At 33.7% G+C, this 22855-nt stretch overlaps 2 protein-coding genes across 3 annotated transcripts; both read right to left on the minus strand.

Annotated features, from left to right (window-relative positions):
• Positions 1-712: 712 nt before the first annotated feature.
• Positions 713-7745, minus strand: LOC145623663 (uncharacterized). The gene is made up of 4 exons (XM_081676507.1): positions 7198-7745; positions 6513-6978; positions 3242-3366; positions 713-1388 (listed from the first exon to the last, which is right to left on the minus strand). The coding sequence occupies exons 1-4, from the start codon at positions 7324-7326 to the stop codon at positions 954-956; spliced, it is 1155 nt and encodes a 384-aa protein (XP_081532633.1). The 5' UTR covers positions 7327-7745; the 3' UTR covers positions 713-953.
• A 9025-nt stretch (positions 7746-16770) lies between these two features.
• Positions 16771-22080, minus strand: LOC145623664 (uncharacterized). Of its 2 annotated transcripts, none has more exons than XM_081676510.1 (7): positions 21837-22080; positions 21632-21710; positions 20091-20127; positions 19224-19301; positions 18174-18275; positions 17781-17862; positions 16771-17124 (listed from the first exon to the last, which is right to left on the minus strand). In XM_081676510.1, the coding sequence occupies exons 1-7, from the start codon at positions 21967-21969 to the stop codon at positions 17006-17008; spliced, it is 630 nt and encodes a 209-aa protein (XP_081532636.1). In that variant the 5' UTR covers positions 21970-22080; the 3' UTR covers positions 16771-17005. The 2 variants fall into 2 exon arrangements, with proteins under 2 accessions (XP_081532636.1, XP_081532635.1); XM_081676509.1 differs by having other exon boundaries at positions 20091-20197; positions 21633-21710; positions 21837-22078.
• Positions 22081-22855: the final 775 nt, after the last annotated feature.

Genomic DNA, 22855 nt, shown 5'->3' on the forward strand with positions numbered 1-22855 from the left:
ATCGGGGTCGGCTTCAAAACTAAAAACATTGCTTCAATTAGACACAAATTACCTGTATCTACTATAAGCCTACAACGTACATTGCATGCTACAAGAAACATTATCCAGCTACAAAAATCAAAATCTATACATGAACTAAACTAATTTACACAATTTCGTCTCCATCATTATTCTTTGTGAATTATATGAACTTTTTTTCAAATTGATATTTTGCAATTAGAACCCTACTCATATTTTTGTATATCCTTTTATTTCGGGACTGGGTTGTTCCACTAAGCTTTAATAACTTATTCAACACCACTCCCCTCTGCTTTTAAAAAGTTTAAGCTGATTGAATAGCTATTCTAAATTCTCACAGGATGCATAAAACAGACATGTTTTTGACAAAGTAATTTTGCCAAAGCTAGCACTAGCAATGGTGTGATTGGCTCATGTCCCACGCTTGTCCACACATCAGAGGGACACGGGAGGGAGAGCTTGTAAGCGTCAATCAAGTCACCATCTGGTAACATCGACTATACAAATACTCTTATAGTTGTATATTGTTTTTCGTTTTGAGCAGCAATTAGAGTCTAATGAGTAATGACTAAACATATTATCTCGCAGGCAGAAAAGGGACCAAAAGTTGAATGGTCCACAAAAGGAGTAGCTCTCAAGTCAAAAGGATATGTTAATTCTCTTTCAAGGCAAAGAAAGTAAGAAGAAACTGGTAAACTATAAGAATCAATCAAAACTTCCATAAATCAACTTTTGCATATACAATGGGGTCAAAATTGTCAAAAAACTGTCCATCAAAAATAAAATGTCAAAAAACTCAAGCTGCTTTCACTATAAACCCACTATATATATACTATATGTAAACACATGGTACTATAATAAAGGGTTTTTACCCCTACATGTTTTACTATGCAAAACTCCCACAATACAACATTTTAAAGTTGTGCCAAAATTTTCTAATCATCCCAATCTTCCCAGTCATCTTTTTTTGAGTTCCGAGCTGTCAGACCATTTGCAGAAATTCTATGGCCTCCAGGTGATCTAACAGCATTCTCTTCATCCCAGTCATCATCCCAAACCTCATCCCATCCTTCTACTGTTTCTGCAGCAACAGCTGATTCTGGCATACTCAATTCGAGTTCCTGGTATGGAATATCACGTTGTGCTTTCCTTTTACAGAACCAGCAACAACCTAACACCCCTCCAGCTATTAAGGTTATCACTAGTACCAAGTAGGCACCATATGTAGGAGTCATGAACTTGGAATATGATGGTAGTAATTGAAAATAATTCCCTTGTGATGCAGGAGTGCCTACATGTAGCACACAATTTCCATAACCGGCATTTAGTGTGATCTCATTGATTCCACCATCAGCCAATGACATTTCCATCTGAGTAACACATAGGCAAGAAGTATTAAAATTGTAATTTGACTATTTGAGGATCTCCAGTTAATATTTTTAGCTATTACTCTATTGAGTTCAAGTTTGCACTAGTGATAAAGCGATAAACTGATTTTTACACTAACTTGCATTCACTCATTTTATAAAACACTAGGCTTCAGAATTCAGATATCATCCAAAATTAGAATCTTAACAGATACCCAAGAAGCATAAATAGACAATTCTTCAAATAGTATGGCTACAATATAAATCTCTGTCCGTAAATGTATTTTACACTTCCTTAATAAGAATGCCACTCATTGTTTTTCACATATGTTTTTTGGGTTATAAATATCTACATCGTTCCCAAAAATACCCTAGTTGGCAAAATCTCAAATCAGATTTTTAGCTTTTGCAGAGTGGCTGCATACAATAAAATAGACTTCAGTCCCCAATATTCACTTATCCATTTTAAAATATCTCAACAATGAAATCTCAGGTGATAATGCACTGATGCACAACCAATATTCCAGCATTAACATTTGTGGCAAATCCTAAATTTGAAAATAATAAGCGAGACTACCTGCACTACCCTACTACTCTATTAAATCACATCCTTTTTAAGCAGCTTGACTGAAGCAACAATCGATGTTAAGACACCTCTCAATAATATGTTAAATCATGTACATCAAGCATGTGACCGAAGTCATACCCATCACTAAGTCAGATTGATGCTATGCTGCTAACAATTAGCTGGAAATGATATATGATTAGAGTCGGTCCCCATTAATATCCAATATTAACAACTTTTGTTAATATAGTGGCATTGTTGAAATTATATGCCATGGAATTTGTTATTTATTCATTTTATATTACTAGTGCTAATGTTAGTGAGATGGACTAACTTTGACGGTGTTAGTAACTTGTATGTCAGAGTCTTGAACTTAGGAGAGAAAAAACACAAGTACATCTGACTTCTCCTCCTCCTCTTTCCATATTCATCATCCCTTCTCCAACCTTTCTCATCTTCTTCAACCTCTGTCAATCTGTCATCATCAACGGCGAATGGACCCCAACACAACACCATAACAAACACCATGCTCAACCCCAGCAACACCATCTCCAACGCCGCCAAATTTAATGAAAAACCCTAAGAAAAATACATAAATTAGGGGCATGATTAACCCTAAATGATAGGTGTTAATCATTCATTGAGAGTTGAGATCTTGTTAATGGTGAGTCTGATTTGAAAATGATTTGCTCTTTCAGGTCACATTGATGTTCCCCAGTTAACTATAGTGGTAAACGTCATGAAGTTGTATTGTAAACGGCATTTACTGGGCAAAAATTAGTTGGTTACACTTGACTTTACATATCTGCCCCCCAAGTTTCTCGTGAAATGACATTACTACCCCTATATTCACAAATCTTGTTAATATAGGATATAAACTTGTTTTTCTCATATGATTATCCAACTCCAACAGAAGGTTGGTACAAAGCATAGGGATTAATGTCCGAACTGCCAAGACAGTTACTATAGCCACCAGAGCACAGAACAAACATATTCCTATTTTTTACTTCTAATTCAAATGTTATTTGATAAATTCTCTAGAGAGTCCCAAACTTCAGGCATACTCTGAAGTGCAGATATATTAAACAAAGAACAGGAAGACACAATTACAATTTACAAGTTCAGGCAGTTAAAAACAGCAATTATTAAGCTAGTAAGGCTGATAGGTGATCCTAATCCATTAAGCATTGAGAGCAAAGCGGTTAATGATTGCACATGATAAAGTTTGGTAATGCTCAACTTTTGGATATGAAATGAGAAGTGCAGACCAGGCTTAAGTCTAAAGTCTTACCTGTTTACTGTGAAGCTTTGGGACAGTTATCACCTTTTGTTTACTCCCAGAAGACATTGCAGAGACATCCACTTTCAAGCTAATATCCCCTTTGTTCTGTATGAGGAGGACCAAAGCCTTTGAATCTGATACAAGGGTAAGATTTAACAAAATGAAAAAACTCCCCAGCTCTTTTAACCCATATCAGTTGAAATTACAAATATCATATAAAATGGTAAACATCAATACATATCCATTAGCATATCATACCGCAGTGTACCAATGCCCTAATTTCTCATTAGAATCCCCGCAGTTTACCACCTAAGGGGAGCTGCGGAAGAAAGATTCATGCAGCCATGACACATGAATATTGGAGATTTAGCACCCCTTTACACAATTTAAAACTCTGAACGGCAGAAGTGCTAACCACCTAACCACCATTAATGTGGCAAATGTAGGCTTTAAGCATGATTCACCTTATTTATTGAGTGTTACGCTTAGGCAGTAGATAACGCCCAAAAGTTAGCCACTTTGCCTTATTCTTAAAAAATAGATCAGAGAGGAAATGACCAATTACATATTGCAAGAAACTGACAACATTATACAGTCCTTATTAATGCACTATGAGTCCACGACAGTTTTAGCAATGTTACCATAGATGATAACAGGAACAAGAGGGCTAATAGAAGCACTTATTCAACAAAGAAAAATTAGACTCGGGCTTCTACTACCTATGAAAAGCATAAGGGCTCATATCATAAAAACTAAGGCATTATGTCTCTTGTTGTTCTCCTTTTCTAACTTCTAAGATTCCGACCAGTTATACAACAGGAAGTTTCAGCAGCTCAAATAAATGGTTGAGATACTTTCTTATTATAACAAAGATGCAAGTTTAATTTTGGTTCGACCAATCGTGCGAATTGAAGGTTTTTCTCATCTTCAATGTGCAATTTTGCACGACTAGGAGGTTTCAACAGCAAAACTTCAAATGGTCATATCTTGCTTATTTTAAGTTGGATCTTATCTTATGACCTAGGATGGAAAGCACTAAACCCTTCTCTAAGCAGAATCACCTTGAAAAACATTTTAATGAAGAAGACATTGCTGCCCAATTTTGACCCAAATCTAAGAGCCCTAGTATATTTTTTCACCTTTGCTTTAATGTCTACTTGTTTGATCATCAATAGTAATCCCAAGACATAAGGATAGCCCCTATTCAACTAAGCCACATCATAACATAAAGTAGCCGGCCAAACATCCGTTATCTAAAAAAATCAACACCATTTTGAAACCTAGTCGAACATCTAGATTTAATCCATAGATCTAATGAATATTCCAACATCATATCCTTTCTCTTAAAAGCAGTTGAGTAGTTGACATCAAATCCTATAGGTGACAACAAAAACCAACACAATAAATCAGATGATGACGTCTTTATTAGAAACAACAAAGCCTAATTGAAGAAAACCATCTACAACCATTGTATGCACCTGGATTAAGCACAAAGATTGCCAATCCAGTGGTGATGCAATCATAATACAAGTAAACCCACATAATGTAAAGAACAAAATCAAATCGAGCAAATTTTTGAGTCTTCTAGCTAAGCATCCAAAATGAGAGCTATATGACAACCAAGAAGTTTTCCAAGATTGATAGAGCCATCACTATTCAAGGAAATGTATCGACAATAATGTAATGCAATTTTTGTAGAGAAAAAACATTTTAAACTATAATCTTAGGTTGCATGAATCAAACAAGGCACCATAAAAGAAAACATTCCCCTCAAAATGTTTTCTTATTTCACTCTTTCCAACCCCATATGGTAAACAAGAACCAAACATAAGAGGAGCTTCATCAAAGCCGCATTCAATGAGCGCAGTCTAATACAAATACCCAGGTCATCATAAGTTAATGTAGAATGAATCATATTAGCATCATAATCATGTTCAGAGTCCACTTCTACTATTCAAAGACGAGCAGGATTACTATCATAATGCATACCAGCGTGAAATTTAAAAACCTTGTGGCATGAAGAAGAGTAAGAAGGATGCAATTCCTCATGAAATATAATAAATAAGCCAGAAATATCAATTCATATCATAAATAGACGCACTAAAATCAAACTTGAATTCGTCAAAAATAAAGGATCCAACTCATCCAAGGTTAGCTCATCCTCCATAAATACCGAGGTGCTTTAGAGTTACTTGATATGAACACCATTGTTCTTTGGATTTATACCCCTTACGTTAGGACTTCCTATGAGTCCAAAGTATTTCAAAACTTGAAATATTCAATTAATAATCTTTTCTAAGGTCCTTCCTAGCTTTTGCATTTTGAAAGGGCCATACTCACTCCCCTTTCTATACTCATCATGGCATCATCATACATTAACCTATCACCCATCTTGCTATAAAAGAGGTTAGATATTTATAGTTGACTAGTTGAGTGAAAAAAGGTGAAAGTTTCAAACTTTGCTGAGCTATAAGTGAAAGCTTTTGGATAGGATAGAGAGAAGAGAGGAGGAGAGAGAAAATTGAAGAAGTAAATTAAAGATTGAAAATGTATCACAAAATAAATGTCCTAGGCTAATGTCCTAGGCTGTTAATACCACTTTGATTCAAATTCATCACCAAATCATTTAGATATCCTAAATTTTCTCACGTTTTAAGATGCTATTTTTGGGGGTTTTGGGATATCAATGAAATGCAAGAAAAAGATAAATACTTGATTCACTAATCACAAAGCTAAATGAAATCAAGGAGTTCAGTCTTAATCTGGAACAAAGACAGATAGAGTTTGAGTTTATCACAAAGATACAAAAGGAGAGAGAAGATCTCATCAATTAATAATGAGCAAAAAGTTGTTGAATGTTGACACAAGTTCTCCTCCATATTTATGGGGTGACTACTACAATTTTGTGGGCCCATCCATGACAAATTTGTTACCTACTTTCATGTTATATTGTTATCAACTTACTACAATTTGCTCTGGCAAGAAGCCTCAATCAAACTTACCAAGATCAGAAGGAAACAAACCATGCATCTTACGAGTATATTCATCCCACGGACGAGGATACACATCAATTTCCAGTCAGAAAACCAAAATTTTAGTGTTATTCACAAAAATTGCAAGGACCTTAATTACTATGATAGTGAAACTCTTAACAAAATCTTCATATTCACTAGCCACCCACTATATATAAACAAAAATATTATAACTTAACAGAATAATGATTCTAGGAGTCTAACACATAATTAAGAACTGCAAAGCAAGAAAGGATTTCCAAAATTACCAGAATCAAAACTCTTGACACAAGCAGTCATCGACTTCAAGTCCTGGCACCTTCTCCCTATCTCATCACAGCTCTCACTGCTTCCAACGGGTGCAGCGGGTTTGCTCTCCGCCTTCTCTTTTGGTTCTTCTTTGTTTTTCTCTTCTCCTTTCTCTTTCTGTTCCTCCTCCTTTTCCTTCTTATCTTCCTCTTTCTCTTCTGCTTTCTCCTTCTCTTCCTCCTTCTCCTCCTCCTTTTCCTTATCCTTCACAGCTTCCTTACTAGTATTATTATGTTCTTTAGCTCCAATTGGCGGTGTAACAGGCGTCGTATGTGTATCATTTGTCACCTGCTTATCCTTAGAGGCATCCTTCCCAGCAGTAGTAGCTGGAGGAGGCCCAATTTGCTTCTTTTCCTTACTCTTCTCCTCTCCATTAACTGAGCTTGAGTGACTCCCAGGTACAACCGGACTCGGAATCGGAGTACCCTGAACAGCACCCCCGAAAATATTATCAAATTCAGATCCAATCAATATAAACTCTACCACCAACAGCACCAATCAAACAGTGTATACTAAGATTCAAACGTATTCTAGCTAATCTCAGTTATATGTGCATAATCTAACAAATTCCAGCTCCAATTCACAAAAATAATGAACATATGAATAAGATTAACAACCAAAAATCAAAATTAGAAAGAAATTTACTGGTTTATTGGGATCTTCAATTGGCGGAGTGGCGGCTAATCTCCGGAAATTCCTCAAGAAGGCAGCATTTGAAACGTCGGCAACAACCAGAATCACTAGAATTGTTGTCAAAATCACATTCTTGCCCATTTCCAGAAAGGGATATAACCAAAAAAACAAACCAAATCAATTTCCCAGATAAACCCTAATTGCAGAAGATAAGATCCCAATCCACAAGTTCAAACAACATACTTAAAAATGTCGAAAAAATCTCGACGGTTTCTGTGATCAACTGATAAATGAGTTTTTTTTTCCAATACTAAATTAGAAACAATTGAGTACTGATTAATTATTGCTTTGATCGCATAAATTTATAAAGAAATTAGATGGGTGTTTGAGTTCATCAATGAATTGGAAATTGAAAGGCGTTACTAAATTAGGGTTTATGCAATCAGAAGAAATGAAACGTAAACGTAGGTCAATTGGGCAAATTGCTAAAGTTGACTATACTCCAAAAGACCAAGGTTTGACGCCACAAAAGACTGGTTTGTTTGATGATCATATGCGATTTGGCCCTTGGGTATAAATCGTCACATTCGATTTGTTAATCAAGGCCTCAAGGGGCAAAATCGCAATATTTTGACATGGGTAAAAATGTGTAAAATCGCTATAGATAAACAAATAGATTTTTCGTTGCAATTTTCATGTCTTGTAAATAAGATTCATATAAGTATAATTAACTCTTGGCTAAGACCCCATTGTTCCAAACAACTAATTACAATATGGTATTAATGTTTTACATTGCTTTGTGCGATTTTCTAATAAGTTGACCACAACTCTTGTTGCGGTGTTAATTTGATCACCTCTAGTTATATTACAAAATCCTATACAAAGAACGTATGCCTTAATGTTTTATAGAGGAGCGTGAGAGTGCTTGAATTTTGATACTTAATGGGGTTTACTTCCTTCATGAGCCCCAAGCAATAGCCCTTCATTTCAACTCTCACAGTCGGTTGGTTCAATCCCAATCTAAACAACGTATAAACCATTAAAACTCATCATAATGATCACACCTTTTATTTTTAATGTTTAGAAAGCTAGACGGATGATGAGAATCAATTTCACGATCTTTCAAATTGGGAGGGAAGCTCTACCACTTGAGATATCTTTTACTCTAAAAAACAACAATTTATGGTATTACTTAGGAAAATTTGCAAATTGCAGCCATTTAAATTTTTTTTTGCAAATTGCAGCCCGATTCAATTTTTTCGTCGGTTTACATGTTGAAAAATCTTCGGTTAAGGTTTTAGGGGTCATTTTAGGCCTAAGGGACCCGAATTGAGCTCGGAATCAGCAAAAAAATAACGTAAGTATCTCATATTTACAGTTTCCCACAAATCGATACATTTTTGTTACGCAAAACGAGATACTTACGTTATTTTTTTGCTAATTCCGAGCTCAATTCGGGCCCTTAAGCCCTAAAATGACCCCTAAAACCTTAGCCGAAGATTTTTCAACATGTGAACCGATGAAAAAATTAAATCGGGCTGCAATTTACAATTTATACGAACTTTTGGGCTGCAATTTGCAAAAAAAAAAAATTAAATGGCTGCAATTTGCAAAATACGAACTTTAAATTGCTGCAATTTGCAAAATTTTCTATTACTTATATAAGACAAAAGTTAACAAGATGTCCTAGTAATTACGAGTAGACTTTTGTATTTACGCATTGTATTGGGCCTATCACTCTATTAATCAAATTTTATTTTATCCAAAACAACCATATCTTCTATCTATCTATCTATCTATCTATCTATCTATCTATATACTATACTAAAAGAGAAGCGGATCAATGTGGAGCTGTCAAATGTCTGTCTCTGATTCGCTTCTCTTAATATATATATATATATATATATATATATATATATATATATATATATATATATATATATATATATATATATATATATATATATATATATATATATATATAACAAAATTCAATTATGGTAAATAATTGAAAATAAAAATATTACTCTATTTATATCTGAATTTTGTATATGACTTAATGCATATCATCTATTCATGTTTCAGAGTATTATTAATGTATGATATTCTTCTTAATTCTTTACTAAGTAGTTGCGTTAAACGACTGTTTAAGGAATTGAGCTGAGTGTTTCTTTTTTTTTTTCCTCCAAACACTATGAGATAAATAATGATCGATTAAATATATGACTTTGGATATTTTGAGATTATATGATAAATAAATGCTAATTACTTATTAATCATTTTGCAAAGAAGATGAGTTAATTGTTAGCAAAAATTGTGCCAAAAAATTATGACAAGCGAATCAATGTGGATCTTAGAGGTGTCAATTTTGAGTGTTTGAGTCGCCTTCGGCAAGGTCGGGTAATTTTGAGTGTTCGATTTATATCTTATATTTGTAGTACTATATACGAAGTATTAAATAAGAAAAATTTATGCCAAAATTTATGACAAGTGGATCAATGAGAGCTAACAAGTGTCATTTTATGACTCGCTTATATTATATCTGTAATATTATATGTAAAATTTTCATAATATATTACATAATATTTTTGGTTAATTTTTAATATATAAATTTTATAGATTTAAAAATAAATTTGATTGAATTTGATTGATTCTAAATATTGCAAATGAATTCCAAATATTTATGCATACATGATAAATATTAAATATTCCATACAATTCTATAATTAATAATTAAATATTACTCTGTATCTAATATATGAAGATTATTATCATTTTTATAATCATTGAATTTTCATCATATTTTAATTTTATATAATTTATTCATACCTATATGCTATAATTTTTTTATTCATTCATATTTATAAGAATACAGGTCATAAAAAAATACATTACCAACATGATTGATTAGTTGATGATGAATTATGTCTTTCATTCATATAAATCTTACAAGTAATAAATACTCCGTATCTTTTATTCAAATGTTAGTTTTCAATATTGATCTACATCTATATATTTATGTTGTATATTCAATCAATTGGTTATCGTACGACTACTATGTAAAAGTTTTTGGCACAATGCTTAGGAAAGTATATATGTAGGTAAGATATAAGGTTCTTATTGTGTCAATAAAGATTTAGTATTCTTCAAAAAAAAAAAAAAAAAAATTTAGTAAATATGACGGGTAAAATAGATATTAGGTTGTACAACTATCAGGGTCGGTTTTGTTCACTTTATTTTCACTTATTTCAAGCGTAATAAGTTCAATTAAGTTCAGATATATTCAATTTAGTTTTAATAAGTTTTAATAAAGGTTACCCAAGTACAAATTACAACTAGAATAAGTTTTAATAAGATGTTAAGGTCTAATAATTAAAAGAGAAAAGTTCAAATTAGGTGAATAAAACACACCCTAAACCGGTTAATATGACAAGAAAATTTTAGTGTTAATTCCCTCCACAGGAGATAGAAAATAACTTTTCTTTAATAGAACATAATAATTTATTTGGTTTTTTTTTTTCACAAGTTATTCGTTTTTCAATTAATTAAATAACAATATAAAAAATAAAAAAGAAGTAAATATAAGAAATACAAATGACAAAGTACTATTCATATCACATTCCTTAATATTTGTATTAGCCATTATTGTTAGTGAATACTTTACTAATTAATTTGTTAATGTAAATAAGTCCATTATTACTATAGCAATTTTTGGTGCAACAAGCCACACCATGTGGTAGGAGTTTCTCGAGTTTTTTTTTTTTTTTTTTTTTTAGGGGTTACTTAAGTTTTTCCGTCAAGGTTACTCGATCAGGGGTTAGTTACTTGAGTTTTTAAGTCAAGGGTTACTTGAGTTACTCGGTCAGGACTTACTTGAGTTTTTCAGTCAGGAGTTACTCGAGTTACTTGGTCAGAGGTTACTTGAGTTACTCGATTAGGGGTTACTTGAGGGGTTCGGAAAAGGGTTACTTGAGGGGTTCGGAAAAGGGTTACTCGAGGGGTTTTCTCAGTTAAAGGTTACTCAGTCAGGGGTTACACAAGTTTCTCAATCAGGGCTTACTCGAGTTTCTCGGTCAGCCGCACTCAAAAAATTGTGACTCGAGTAACCCCTGACCGAGAAACTCGAGTAACCCCTGGCCAAGAAACTCAAGTAACCCCGAAAACTTAAGTAATCCCTGACCGAGAAACTCAAGTAACCCCTGCCGCATGGTACTACAGGCCGCATATAAAATTTTTTGTTATTACTAGCTAATTCATATATTATTTATCAATATCGATCTATACATACATATTTGTGTTGTATATTCACTCAGTTTTAGGTTGTGCGACTGTTATGTATTTTTTTAGCACAATGCTTAGACAAAATATGTACAGGTAGATAAGATATAAGGGTACTTAGCTTGTATACTGCATAATGATAAAATTATGTCTATAGAATTGGTGATTATAATGGGTTAATAGATATTATATTGCATAACTATTAAACCGATTAATATGACGATAAAATTTTAGTTTTGAATTCCTCTATAGACTACGGGTAACAGGAAACGACTTTCCTTAGCTTGTGTAGTGCATATTTTATTCATTTTTAATCAATAAAATAACAATATAAAAAATGAAAAGGAATAAAATAGCAACAATAAAATAATTTTCATATCACATAACGTAAAAAATATATTGACCATTATTGTGGTGATTGGTGAATAGAATTTTAATAATTAATTTGTTAATGTAAATATGTCGATTTTTACTAATTGAATTATTTTTGTTTCGTTTTTATGAAATTAAAATTTTGATTTTTAAACTGTGCATCGCACGGGAACTATACTAGTATATTTTAATATGTATGAAGTAATATTTATTTTTCTTAAGTTATAGCAATTTTACCACACATAAATATAAGAAATGAAATTGGCTTCTAGTTGTAGCCTTGTAGCTAATTAAGCCATTTCAAAGGTTTCAAATTTAACTTCTTTATTTATTTATTTTTTGACGGAACTTCTTTATTTACGTGGATTAATAGTTGCATAAAACGCACATGATATTTTTATATATAAAAAAAAAAAAAAAATTGAACATGTAACATTGTCTTATTGTCTATTCATCACCTCTTTAAAAATTGTGGGAAGATCTTGTTTAGTTCACCTTATTTTTACATATTAAATCATCGTTTTATGTGCAGTTTTTCATCGCTAAATTCCTTTAATTTCGTAATTTAAAAAATTATGAAAATCACATATTAATAAAATACACATTATTAAGAATCTAACAAGACCCCACTTGATATATTTTTTCCGTATAAATTACCGTACATTTAAGGTCAAAGTTTGGTCAAATCTAATATTCAGATCAGACCGGATCAAACCAAACCAGATCAGATCAGATAAGTTCAGATAAGCATAAATAAGGTGAACCAAACAAGCTCTTACTAGGACATCTTGGTGACTGATGAACAACACTGATATAATGAGGTTGCTATATTAATGAAACAAAATGCTCGTAAATGTTACAAACTGTCCAACTTTTCCACAATTGTTCTTGTATGAACCCGGTCCACAATATCTATGCAACAAAGTACTCCATAATCAGAGAGCAAAATCTTATAAAATCTTGCCCATATAAATATTGTTATACTAGTAAGCTTATTTGCAAAATTATCAATTACCAGATCATTATTCCAAAACTCACTTTAATTGATTCTTCTTTGCTTTAGTGCTTGTTAAACTTCTAAAAAGAATACGAGTAGTACTTATACAAATTCTTCGTACAAAATAAACGATGAGGTACTAGGAAAGCTGCGAAACAGAATATTTGAAGTATTTACCAAACTAGACAAAAATGCTTTTAAGAATCATTTAAAAAAATGTTGAGTTAACATGAAATTAACAAAGTAGTACGAGTAGTTATGAAATACGGAGTACAGAGTATGTTTATTACGGCCAATTTATATTTGACTTCTAATTTTCTACCCTTTTCTGATAATGTGTCAAATTTCTAATGACGTATGTAGGGACAACATACAATGGTTGTATGTGTATCGGCTCTCCTACCAAACAAGCCGAAGTGTTAGCGGTCAAAGTCATATTAAAAATTGATGAATAACACAAATCTAGCCTACTAAATACAGAGAAGACAGAACAAAAAGGCTACGAGTACTAAATTCATGTAGAAGATGAAGAACAAAGAAGGCTACCAGACTTTAATTATTAATTCCCTAATAAATATCCTAACCAATAAATAAACTTTAAAACCCATAATTAATGACTTCTCAATTATTAAAGTAACTATGAAATATATTTGCACTTTATTGTACTTTCATCTTCCATGTAAAGAAAAGAACCCTCTAAATATAAGTTAAGATGAATAAAAACAATAAAAAAAATAAATAATAAATAAATAAATAAATAAAAGTTGATTGATAAACATTTATTTCATTTCAATCAATCTGACACACACTCTCTTAGGTTGCCTTCCAATGTAAACCAAAGAATCAACAAAGAGTGAACAACTATACTATATAGTACTAGTACATACGCTAAGAGTGTCAAAAGAATCAAATGTAACAAAATAAAAATGGACGAAATAGAAGTGGCTGTTAAGAATTTTACGGACAACCGAAAGAGCACATTGTTTGATGAGTACGAGCGTCTATCGGTCGAAATTCAACTCAACCAAGCCATGCTAAGGAGGAGCTTGTCCGAGCCAGGGACATCGATGTTTCGTGCACACCTAGGCGTGGGTGCACCACCATTGGTCCAACAACCGGTGGAACAAGGGAAGCGAGGTACGTCTTGGGGTTATGGTTTGCATAAGATTGTCAAGAAGTTACTTAGGCCTGTTTTTTGGAAGAAGAAAGGGAGGAAAAATGATCACCATCATGTTGAGAAAGAGCAACAAGAGCCTAGTAGAAGTAACAATAATAATGATCTTAAGTCTTGGAAGAGGTTTAGCAAATCAGTAAGGTATTATTAGAGACTAATTTATTAATTATTTGTGACATGATACATAACTATATATGATCATAAATCTAGTTCATAAATTTGTAACTATCATTTTGATGGAATCCTCTTGTTTTAAATGCTTCGAGTTATTATTCCTTTTGTGTGAAACTCATTTCATTCCTTGTATAAAATATAAGAGATTACTTTTGTACTGATAATTATCTTTTCTCTCTTTTTCGAGTGAGACTTTGAGAAAGGTTTAGTCTAACACGATGCATGAATATTGAATTTTCTTATAATTATGCTCGGAATATTTTCTCAACCATTTCTTACACATCATCATTCATATAAAACTCTCATATGTAGCTTGAGTAGCTCTATATGTCATAGAAAATTATGTAATTTGTCCATATTAGCAACTTAAAAACCTCAAGAAGTCAAGATAAAGTCCAAATTTTTTTAGTATTTCCTTTAAAAAAAAGTCAATCTTCATGCCTTGTTCAGTGGGATGCTCCTCATTGCTTCCTCCATTGTTAATCTTAAACAACACCTCCACAAAAAATCACTTCTTTTTCAATGGCTATCATTTTCTTCAACCCAAGAATTTTGCATCAAAAACACTTAATTTATCAATTTGTTCATCCCAAATTTCAATTAAATCGCTCTTCAATTTCACTGTTACGAATTTCAGCAACACTTTCAGAATTCAATCATATAGTTCTGCTTCAAATTTATCTACTTTAAGCTTCACAGAAATGAAAGGTGAATACCAAGAAAACAATAGTAGTAAAGCAAAAGTTAAACAATTAGTTGATGAAATTAGAGCAACCCCATCTCAAGAAAGGTCTAAAATCCTTAATTCTATGATTGAGAAGCAGGGTGAGTCCAAAACTATAGGTTATATTAATGATTTATTAATGGGTTTAGTGATGGCTGAGGAGTTGGACCTTGCCTTGAAACTGTTCGACGAAATGCCACTGCATGGTTTATCACCAGACTGTTGGACTTATTCTATACTTATCAGGTGTTACTGTAAGAAAAATCAGCCTGATGAAGGGAAAAGAGTTCTGGACTGTATGATAGAAAACGGGTTTCGACCGAATGTGGTGACTCTTACCATCTTGGTGAATTCATTATGCTCAAGAGGTAGACTTCAGAGAGCTTTTCAGGTGTTGGAGATGATGGGTGAACTTGGGTGCAACCCAAATGTTCAAACTTATAATTGTGTGTTAAAAGGGTTGTGCTTTGTTGGAAGGGTAGAAGAAGCTTATGATATGTTGATGAGCTTGAAGAGAAAGGGAAATAATGATAATGAAGACAGTAGTAGTAGTAGTAGTAGTAGTAGTACTAATCCTGATATATATTCATACACTGCTGTTATGGATGGTTTGTGTAAAGTGGGCAGGTCAGGTGAGGCCATGGAACTGCTTGAGGAAGCAATCGCGATGGGATTAACTCCGGGTGTGGTTACTTATAATGCTCTCTTTAATGGGTATTGCAAAGAAGGGAAACCAAGGAAAGGGGTTGGGTTGTTGAAGCTAATGAAGGATCGCGGTTGTGTACCTGATTATATAAGTTACAGTACTTTGCTTCATGGGTTGTTGAAATGGGGTAAATTTATGGCAGCTTATTGGGTTTACAAAGAAATGGTCGAGGTTGGTTTCAAGGTGGATGGAAGGATGATGAACACCTTGTTAAGAGGTTTGTGCAGGAAATCTTGGAATGAACAAGATCTCTTCAAATTTGTGGATGAAGTATACGCGAAAATGAAGAGTTGGGATTATTCTTTCTTTCCTGACACTTATTATCTGGTGATTCAAACCTTTTGTATTAGAAATGAGGTTGATATGGCTTTGATTACCTCGAAAGAGATGATTGAAGCTGGTTATTTTCCAAGGATGGTCACAATTAATCGAATCATTCGTGGACTCTGCAAGGAGGGGAAGATTAGCCAAGCACTATCAATTTTAGTTCTTGTGTGTGAAGCTGGTAAATTTCCCAGCAAAATTAGCTTTAACATTTTGATTGATGAGTTCAATAGGCAAGGGTTTGTGCTTGGTGCCTGCAACGTCTATGGTGCTGCATTAAAGCTTGGTATAATTCCACACCGAATACCCTCGAGCTCTCAACAGATTAGATAATCATAACTCCATAAGTCCATAACACAACCACTGTATGTATAGTTCTCTACTACAAAGTATTACTTAGTGTTGATTGTTGATATATTGATCTTGTACTACAGCCTATCAAATGGAAAGTTTTGTTGTTATTGAGCATGTTGCAATTTGTTAATTTTTTTTTTTTTTTTTTTTTTTTTGGAGAATGTCAAATATGTTCATGGAAGGAGACAGAAAGGTCATCATAAACTGTAAATCCCAGCCCCTTGAGATGCACTTTCTGTGTGAGAATTGAATAAGAGAGAAAGAGCGTCTTTTCTATGCGAAAATATAACAAGTACCCCAGATGCATAAGCTGCCTCGCAAGAATGATCAGATCATGACTTAATAATTTGAACAAAATAGTTGTAACAGCCCATAATTTCATAAAAGCAGGACAATGAAGCACTTGATACAAGAGTTTACCATCAAACGGAGTAAAATGCAGCACTAATTGTCAGCAGACATTAAAAGGAAAGGCTTGCTCAGGCAGTAGAAAATTTCAGCTTGAATTGATTCAATATTTATACAAAATCCTCCCAACTGATTCGCGTGACATACATGTATATCTCAACAGCATCATGTCTATCTCAATAGCATCAAGAACAAAATCCTAACCTTGAATTACAGAACAGAGCGTCACAGTAATATGGACACAAATAAATACAACAAAAACTCTAAGCATTGAATTACATTAGTGCCGAAATTTGTTTGAAACATTAATTACGCACGAGTATTATACTGTCCTGTTCTTGTATCAATCATAATATCATCGCCGATATTTATGAACAACGGTACATTAACAATAGCTCCAGTGTCAACTGTTGCTGGTTTGGTACTACCTACAATCAAATATCATGGAACTGTTAAGAAGAAAGAAACATTACCCGAAACCTGGTATAAATACATAGCCATCTAATAGAACATTTGTTCTAGCTACAAAGTGCAATAGAATCACAAACAAATAGTAGATTAAATAGAGTAATTTCAAGAAGAAATCAACCCACTTCTACGGTATTAACACATACCAATGACTTATTGCATGTAAACAGAAATCTGAATAAGTACAGAGAAATCCAAATACAAGCTACCACCAGATCAACCCTCTCGGCCTCTCTCCTCGCAGATTATTAGTTAACTTGAAGAAATTGTGCGTATACCAATAAAATGTATTTCAAATACTTTGTATGAAGAGTTCACTGAAGTAAATAGTATATACGCATCTACCCAGCTCCTAAGACTCGGAATCTATGACAAATAATTGCAGATGCAAGATAAGGGAATAGAGCATAGGTTTATAGCCAATTCACAACGCTTAACAAGATCAGATTAGTTGCAGAAACCAGTGCATAAATAGTCTTTCAAGCATGGTTGAAGGATGATAAATAAAACCCACATTACTTTCAAGCATTTCTGTCTCAATTGTGAACTTGAAAGGAAGCACAATGGGTGGGTTTAATTGGTATAGTGAGGATCAAAGGTAAATTAGAGCACATACCTTGAGCTGAATCACCCTTAATACCAGGTTCAGTATCAATAACAGTGAGCTTCACAATGAGGGGCAATTCAAGATCAATTGCCTGCAAGTAGTTCAAAAAACAATTCAGCTTTGCTGAACTAGAAGTGCCAATGATAAATGTGCCCTCAAATTTCCCCACATGAGGTACAGAATGAGATGAAGAAAAAGAAGAACAAATTTTCTTTATAAGGATTTTTTTAAAGTTTTTAAAAGATGAATACCAGAAATGCTTAATGAAAAAAAAAAACGGGAAGATGAAGGGTAAACACATCATAGTAATAGAATCTTGATGTTTCCTATAAGTCATGACTTATAGAATGACGAGAAGAGTCAAAAGCAACAACAGCAGTCATAATAAGTGGAGATAATTACTTTTCCGTTCCAAAACTGCAGATTGCAGTCCATGCCCTCCTTCAGCCACTTGGTCTTATCACCAACATCTTTCTCACTGAGCCGGAATTCCTCATATGTAGTCTGAAAATGTGTAAAATCATTTCTCAATTGCAACTTCTACATGTATAACACAACATACAAACATACCTTCAGAGTAGCATTCACAGTGAAGAACTAGCACATTAATTCTCAAAAGGAAATGTTTTGAATCTTTTAATAGAGTTCACATATTGTGATATTGACATCTGAAATTAAATTCTTAATCAACAACTGGCCTGATAGAAGATAGTGTGGATATTGTATAATTAGTTTGTTAAGAATAGCTTAAAGAGGAAGATAGTTGGTTAGTTATAAGAGAGAGGAAATAGTGGGGCAGAAAAATTAAAAATGGAGAGTAGGTAGAGAGAAGGGAAATCACTTTTAAATAGTTCAGTTATGTCGATTCATAATAGATTCATTGCTGGAACTAGGAAGGTGCTTTGAGGAAGAGGGTGCATAAGTTCAATGTCAACTAGTTATACAAAATTCCAAGTGATTGAATTAAGTTTTAGTGACTTAATATTGGCAATGGAAAACTTGACAAGGTTTGGAACTTTGGATAATACTAAAATATTCTATACCGTATGTCATGTATTTAAAAACTTTAAGCTACATGCTCAGATCATATTCAATTGAACATGAAGTAAAAAAAAAGCTACTAGAATAAATAAATAAATAAACCCCCCACCCAACCTCTAAAACTATCAGTAACACCCTTTCTCACATTGACATGAAAATGAGATTGAATAGTCGAAAGCACTGAATCAAAATATAGAGTATATGACAAAGAATCAGTCTTTTTATTATGATTAAGTAAAGCATGCACAGGCATAAGAAAGGTAAAGCATCAAAACAATGATGATCCAACACTGAAGCATGCATAGGAATCAAAGCATTTTATCTACTAAGGTAGCTAATCAAGAAGTATAGTGACCTACAGCCATGTAAAAAACACTGCAAATTTCATAATTTACAGGGTAAGAAACGTACGTTATCCATGAAGACATACATAGTTCCATCTTTGTATGTGAATTGCTTTGTTTCCTTGGATACATTTGCTTCAGGTATCTGTCAATTTCAATTTTATGTCCAACCAAGAAGCTTCAATTAGAAAAAATGAATTGATTACTGTTTACAATACTAATGAGATGCTACTTTGACATGGCTACAAGATCAAGATCAAAAGCTCATACAACACCACTCATCAAAGCGTGCTGGTTGAGTGGTAGGGACTTGGAAGGAGCATGTTTTCTTTTCCCCCTTTCAAAGTTTGAATAAGTTTACTTGTAATAATCTATTGATAGGGAATCTTTGGATTCTACCCATATGATGATCATATAAGGATCCCCATATGAGTACACATTTTCATCATAATCATCCCCATTGAAGATAAGTCTAAGAAGAAAGGGTACACATTTAGAACCCTTTCATCAGTCATTTATATAACAAACAACATACATAAGATGAAAAATGTATTCCCCCCACCAATCTGATTCATTATGTCAAATTCAACTATCCCAAACCATGAAGAAAAGTTACTGCTTCTGCCCCGTCACATAGAATAAGAAATGTGGGATAATACTGGTATGTGAACGTCAAGTTGTCAAACCTGCACAAAATGCATGGCCAATCATTATATCTACATCTACGCAGTTCGTAAAGACTGAAGAGGTCAATTTGTGATGCCTAAATAGTTTTTAAAATTGTTATTTTAGGACAAGGGTTTGACCTTTAATTCTTGATTGCATGACAAAGCAGTGTTAATGTCCTCACTTCAAAGGATGAGAAAAGCTAAGGATAAAGAACAGATGTGCAGATACATAGCCATGAAAAAAATTGACCATCCAGAAAACATACCGTGACTCCAGCTCGAAAGGTCTTTTCAACTGTGTTCCCCGTCACATAATTGCGCATTTTAGTCCTCACAAAAGCAGCCCCTTTTCCAGGTTTCACATGAAGAAACTCTACAAAATCCATGGAAAAATGTTTTCAGCCTCACAGGTTAAAGAATTAATTTTTTAACTACTACGTATGATTCTAGTCACCAAGCAATTGGAAGATTCAGCATCATAAATGCAAACCAGCTATCAGAAAGATTTACACTTTGTTTGGATAGGAAGAAATGGAAGGAAAAGAAGAGAAGAGAAATGAAGGGGGACAAAATCTCTTGTTTGGGTAAAAGATTGGGGGAAGGAAGGGGAAGGAGAGGGAGGGATCCATTTTCCCTCTCTCTTTAATAACCATAATCTCTCCAAAATTGGAGAGATTTGGAGGGAAAATGGAGCTCACCTCCCCTTCCCTTTCTTTTCCCTTCCCTTCCTTCATTTTCCCTCCCCTTCTTTTCCTTCCTTCTTTGCTATCCAAACAAAACGTTACAGTATGTTTGGATAAAGAAAGGGAAAGAAAAAGAAGGGGAGGGAGGAGAAGGGGAGGGGAGGGAAGAATGGTAAGTTTTCCTTCCAAATCTCTCTATTGTTGAAGGGGTCAATTTCCTACAATTTAATCCCTCCATTTCTCTTCCTTCCAACTCCCTTCCTTCCTCATTTGTTATCCAAGTGAAGGATACCCCATCTCTCCATTTCCCTTCCCTTCCTTTCCCTCCATTTCATCCAAACACACCGTTAACCTGTAAACATTCACCCTATATTACATACTACATGCGTCCTGGGCTCCCCCCCTCCTCCCTAATCGAAAAAAAATACCACAAGCTAATGATCATAAATCATCATACAAATTTACGGTGTATTACGTTAAATTTACTTTCCCTTCTCCCTCATTCTTGAAGGTATGAAGGACGATGAAGGGAGGCAGTCCATCAGCTAAAATTGCCTAGTCTTTTTGGCGAGATAACAAAACAAACCAAACCCCGTCTTCACCACACTCCATTGTCTATAATCTTCAATCACCAAACCAAATATCAAGGATGCACTTTTTTCATTTGGACATTAAAATTGAATTGATGATAACCATTGGGAAGCTATATTAGAAATCAAAATCAAAAGAATTCATGTCTTTAACATTAAATCCCGTTTGAAAAGCTACTTATTGTGGGTGTCAACCATCTTAGTTGCAAAAGTCATGGCCTCATGGGGGTGGTAACTAATTAACTATGAGGTCTATGACCTCGGAATGAATCCCAACTACATATATCCCACAAAGGATAACACTTTGGCAAGTAGTTCTCATTGGGAAAGGGATAGCAGTAAAATTGAGCATTAGAGAGAAATACAGTCCAAAACCCCAATTTTTTGCAAAGCTATAAATCAACAAAATTCAAGAAGGCTAAATTATCAACACATTAATTATTAAAAATATGTTTACATTCTCATTAATCCAAAATTATAAAAACTGAAAAGAAAAAAATGAAAATTGAAGCAAAATTGAGAGGATATAACATACCTAAGACTTTCCAAGGAGCTCCATCCACCTCAATGCTAGTCCCCACCTTAATGTCATTACTGCTCAAAGCATAAATCTCTGCAAGAAAACACAAATAAATAAACAATTGACATAATTCCCATAAAAAATAATCAGAAATTCAAACTCAATACTTCAAAATTAGCAAAATTTACTAGAAAAATAAATAAAAGATGAGAAATTTACTAGAGAATCTGGTGCGGCGGGGTAGTGAAACAGAATGTTTAAGGCCATTGAAAGATGGGTTGGATGAAAAAGAAGCTGATGAAGAGCGAATTGAAGGGGAAAAAGGTAGCTTGATGGTGGCTATTCCCGCCATTGTTGGTCTGAGAGTTGCAGAGAAATAGAAAGAGATAGAAAGGGGAGTGAGTTCAGTAGAGCCTTAGGCCATTTTTCAATTCATGATAAGGATTGTCAAAACTAAAGTGTTGGACTTTGTAATGCAATTCAATTGTTTTTGGACTAGGACTAACCCATTGAGCCTATTCTTTGCTAGTGTCATGGCCTATGGCCTTCAATAAGATAACTTGGTGAACCTCTTAGGCTATCTAGCCCATATACATTGTCCGTTTTCACTAATGAGGGTTCAGGGGCGTTTTGGGTCGTGACTTGTGTCATTGTTGAGTAGATGCGCTTGTAGGTTGGCTAGACGCCTAGACCTGACCGCTACTCCACGTTCTTTGGGGAGTACCTTGCTTAACCTGGCTTTTTATTTTAATTGGAAAGGTATAGAGTACTAGTAATAATCTCCTATTTAAAGGAATATTACTAGAATATAAAAGCATCCCTATCTCATGAAAAGATTAATAGACAAAGAAAGATACTGAAAGTAAAATATATTACGTGGTATAATACACATAAACTAAAATCACGCATTCGTAGAGAACCTAAAACGGGGAGGGCGGTGTTCTAACCAGGGGAGTATAATTTTTTTTTTCTTTTTGTACAATATCGATGCTTAACCAGTCTTATTATGTGTAGTAATTTTGATAAAGAATTGAGTTATATTGAACTTTGTTGTGTTAAAATTATTTTGATAATAATGTTGTTTTCACTCGTACATCTAGTTTAATCACCTTCTAAAAGCGTGTGACTTCGGGCTTTTGCAAATATTAAAAAATAAATAAAAATAAAAAATAAAAAGAAGAAAGAACAAGTATAGGGGCTAAAAAGTTCGCATAACATAAGATTAGATTTGTTATACG

Source organism: Chenopodium album, chromosome 3 (genome assembly GCF_948465745.1).
Source record: "Chenopodium album chromosome 3, dcCheAlbu1.1, whole genome shotgun sequence".
NCBI lineage: Eukaryota > Viridiplantae > Streptophyta > Magnoliopsida > Caryophyllales > Amaranthaceae > Chenopodium > Chenopodium album.

Coding starts and splice junctions, on each gene's coding strand:
- LOC145623663 (XM_081676507.1), bottom strand. CDS start 7,326: ATGGGCAAGAATGTGATTTTGACAACAATTCTAGTGATTCTGGTTGTT. Junction 6,979..7,197: donor TTGAAGATCCCAATAAACCA/GTAAATTTCTTT, acceptor GGTGCTGTTCAG/GGTACTCCGATTCCGAGTCC. Junction 3,367..6,512: donor TGTCAAGAGTTTTGATTCTG/GTAATTTTGGAA, acceptor CCCTTGTATCAG/ATTCAAAGGCTTTGGTCCTC.
- LOC145623664 (XM_081676509.1), bottom strand. CDS start 21,969: ATGGCGGGAATAGCCACCATCAAGCTACCTTTTTCCCCTTCAATTCGC. Junction 20,198..21,632: donor AGCTCCTTGGAAAGTCTTAG/GTATGTTATATC, acceptor TGGATTTTGTAG/AGTTTCTTCATGTGAAACCT. Junction 19,302..20,090: donor CCTTTCGAGCTGGAGTCACG/GTATGTTTTCTG, acceptor TGAAATTGACAG/ATACCTGAAGCAAATGTATC.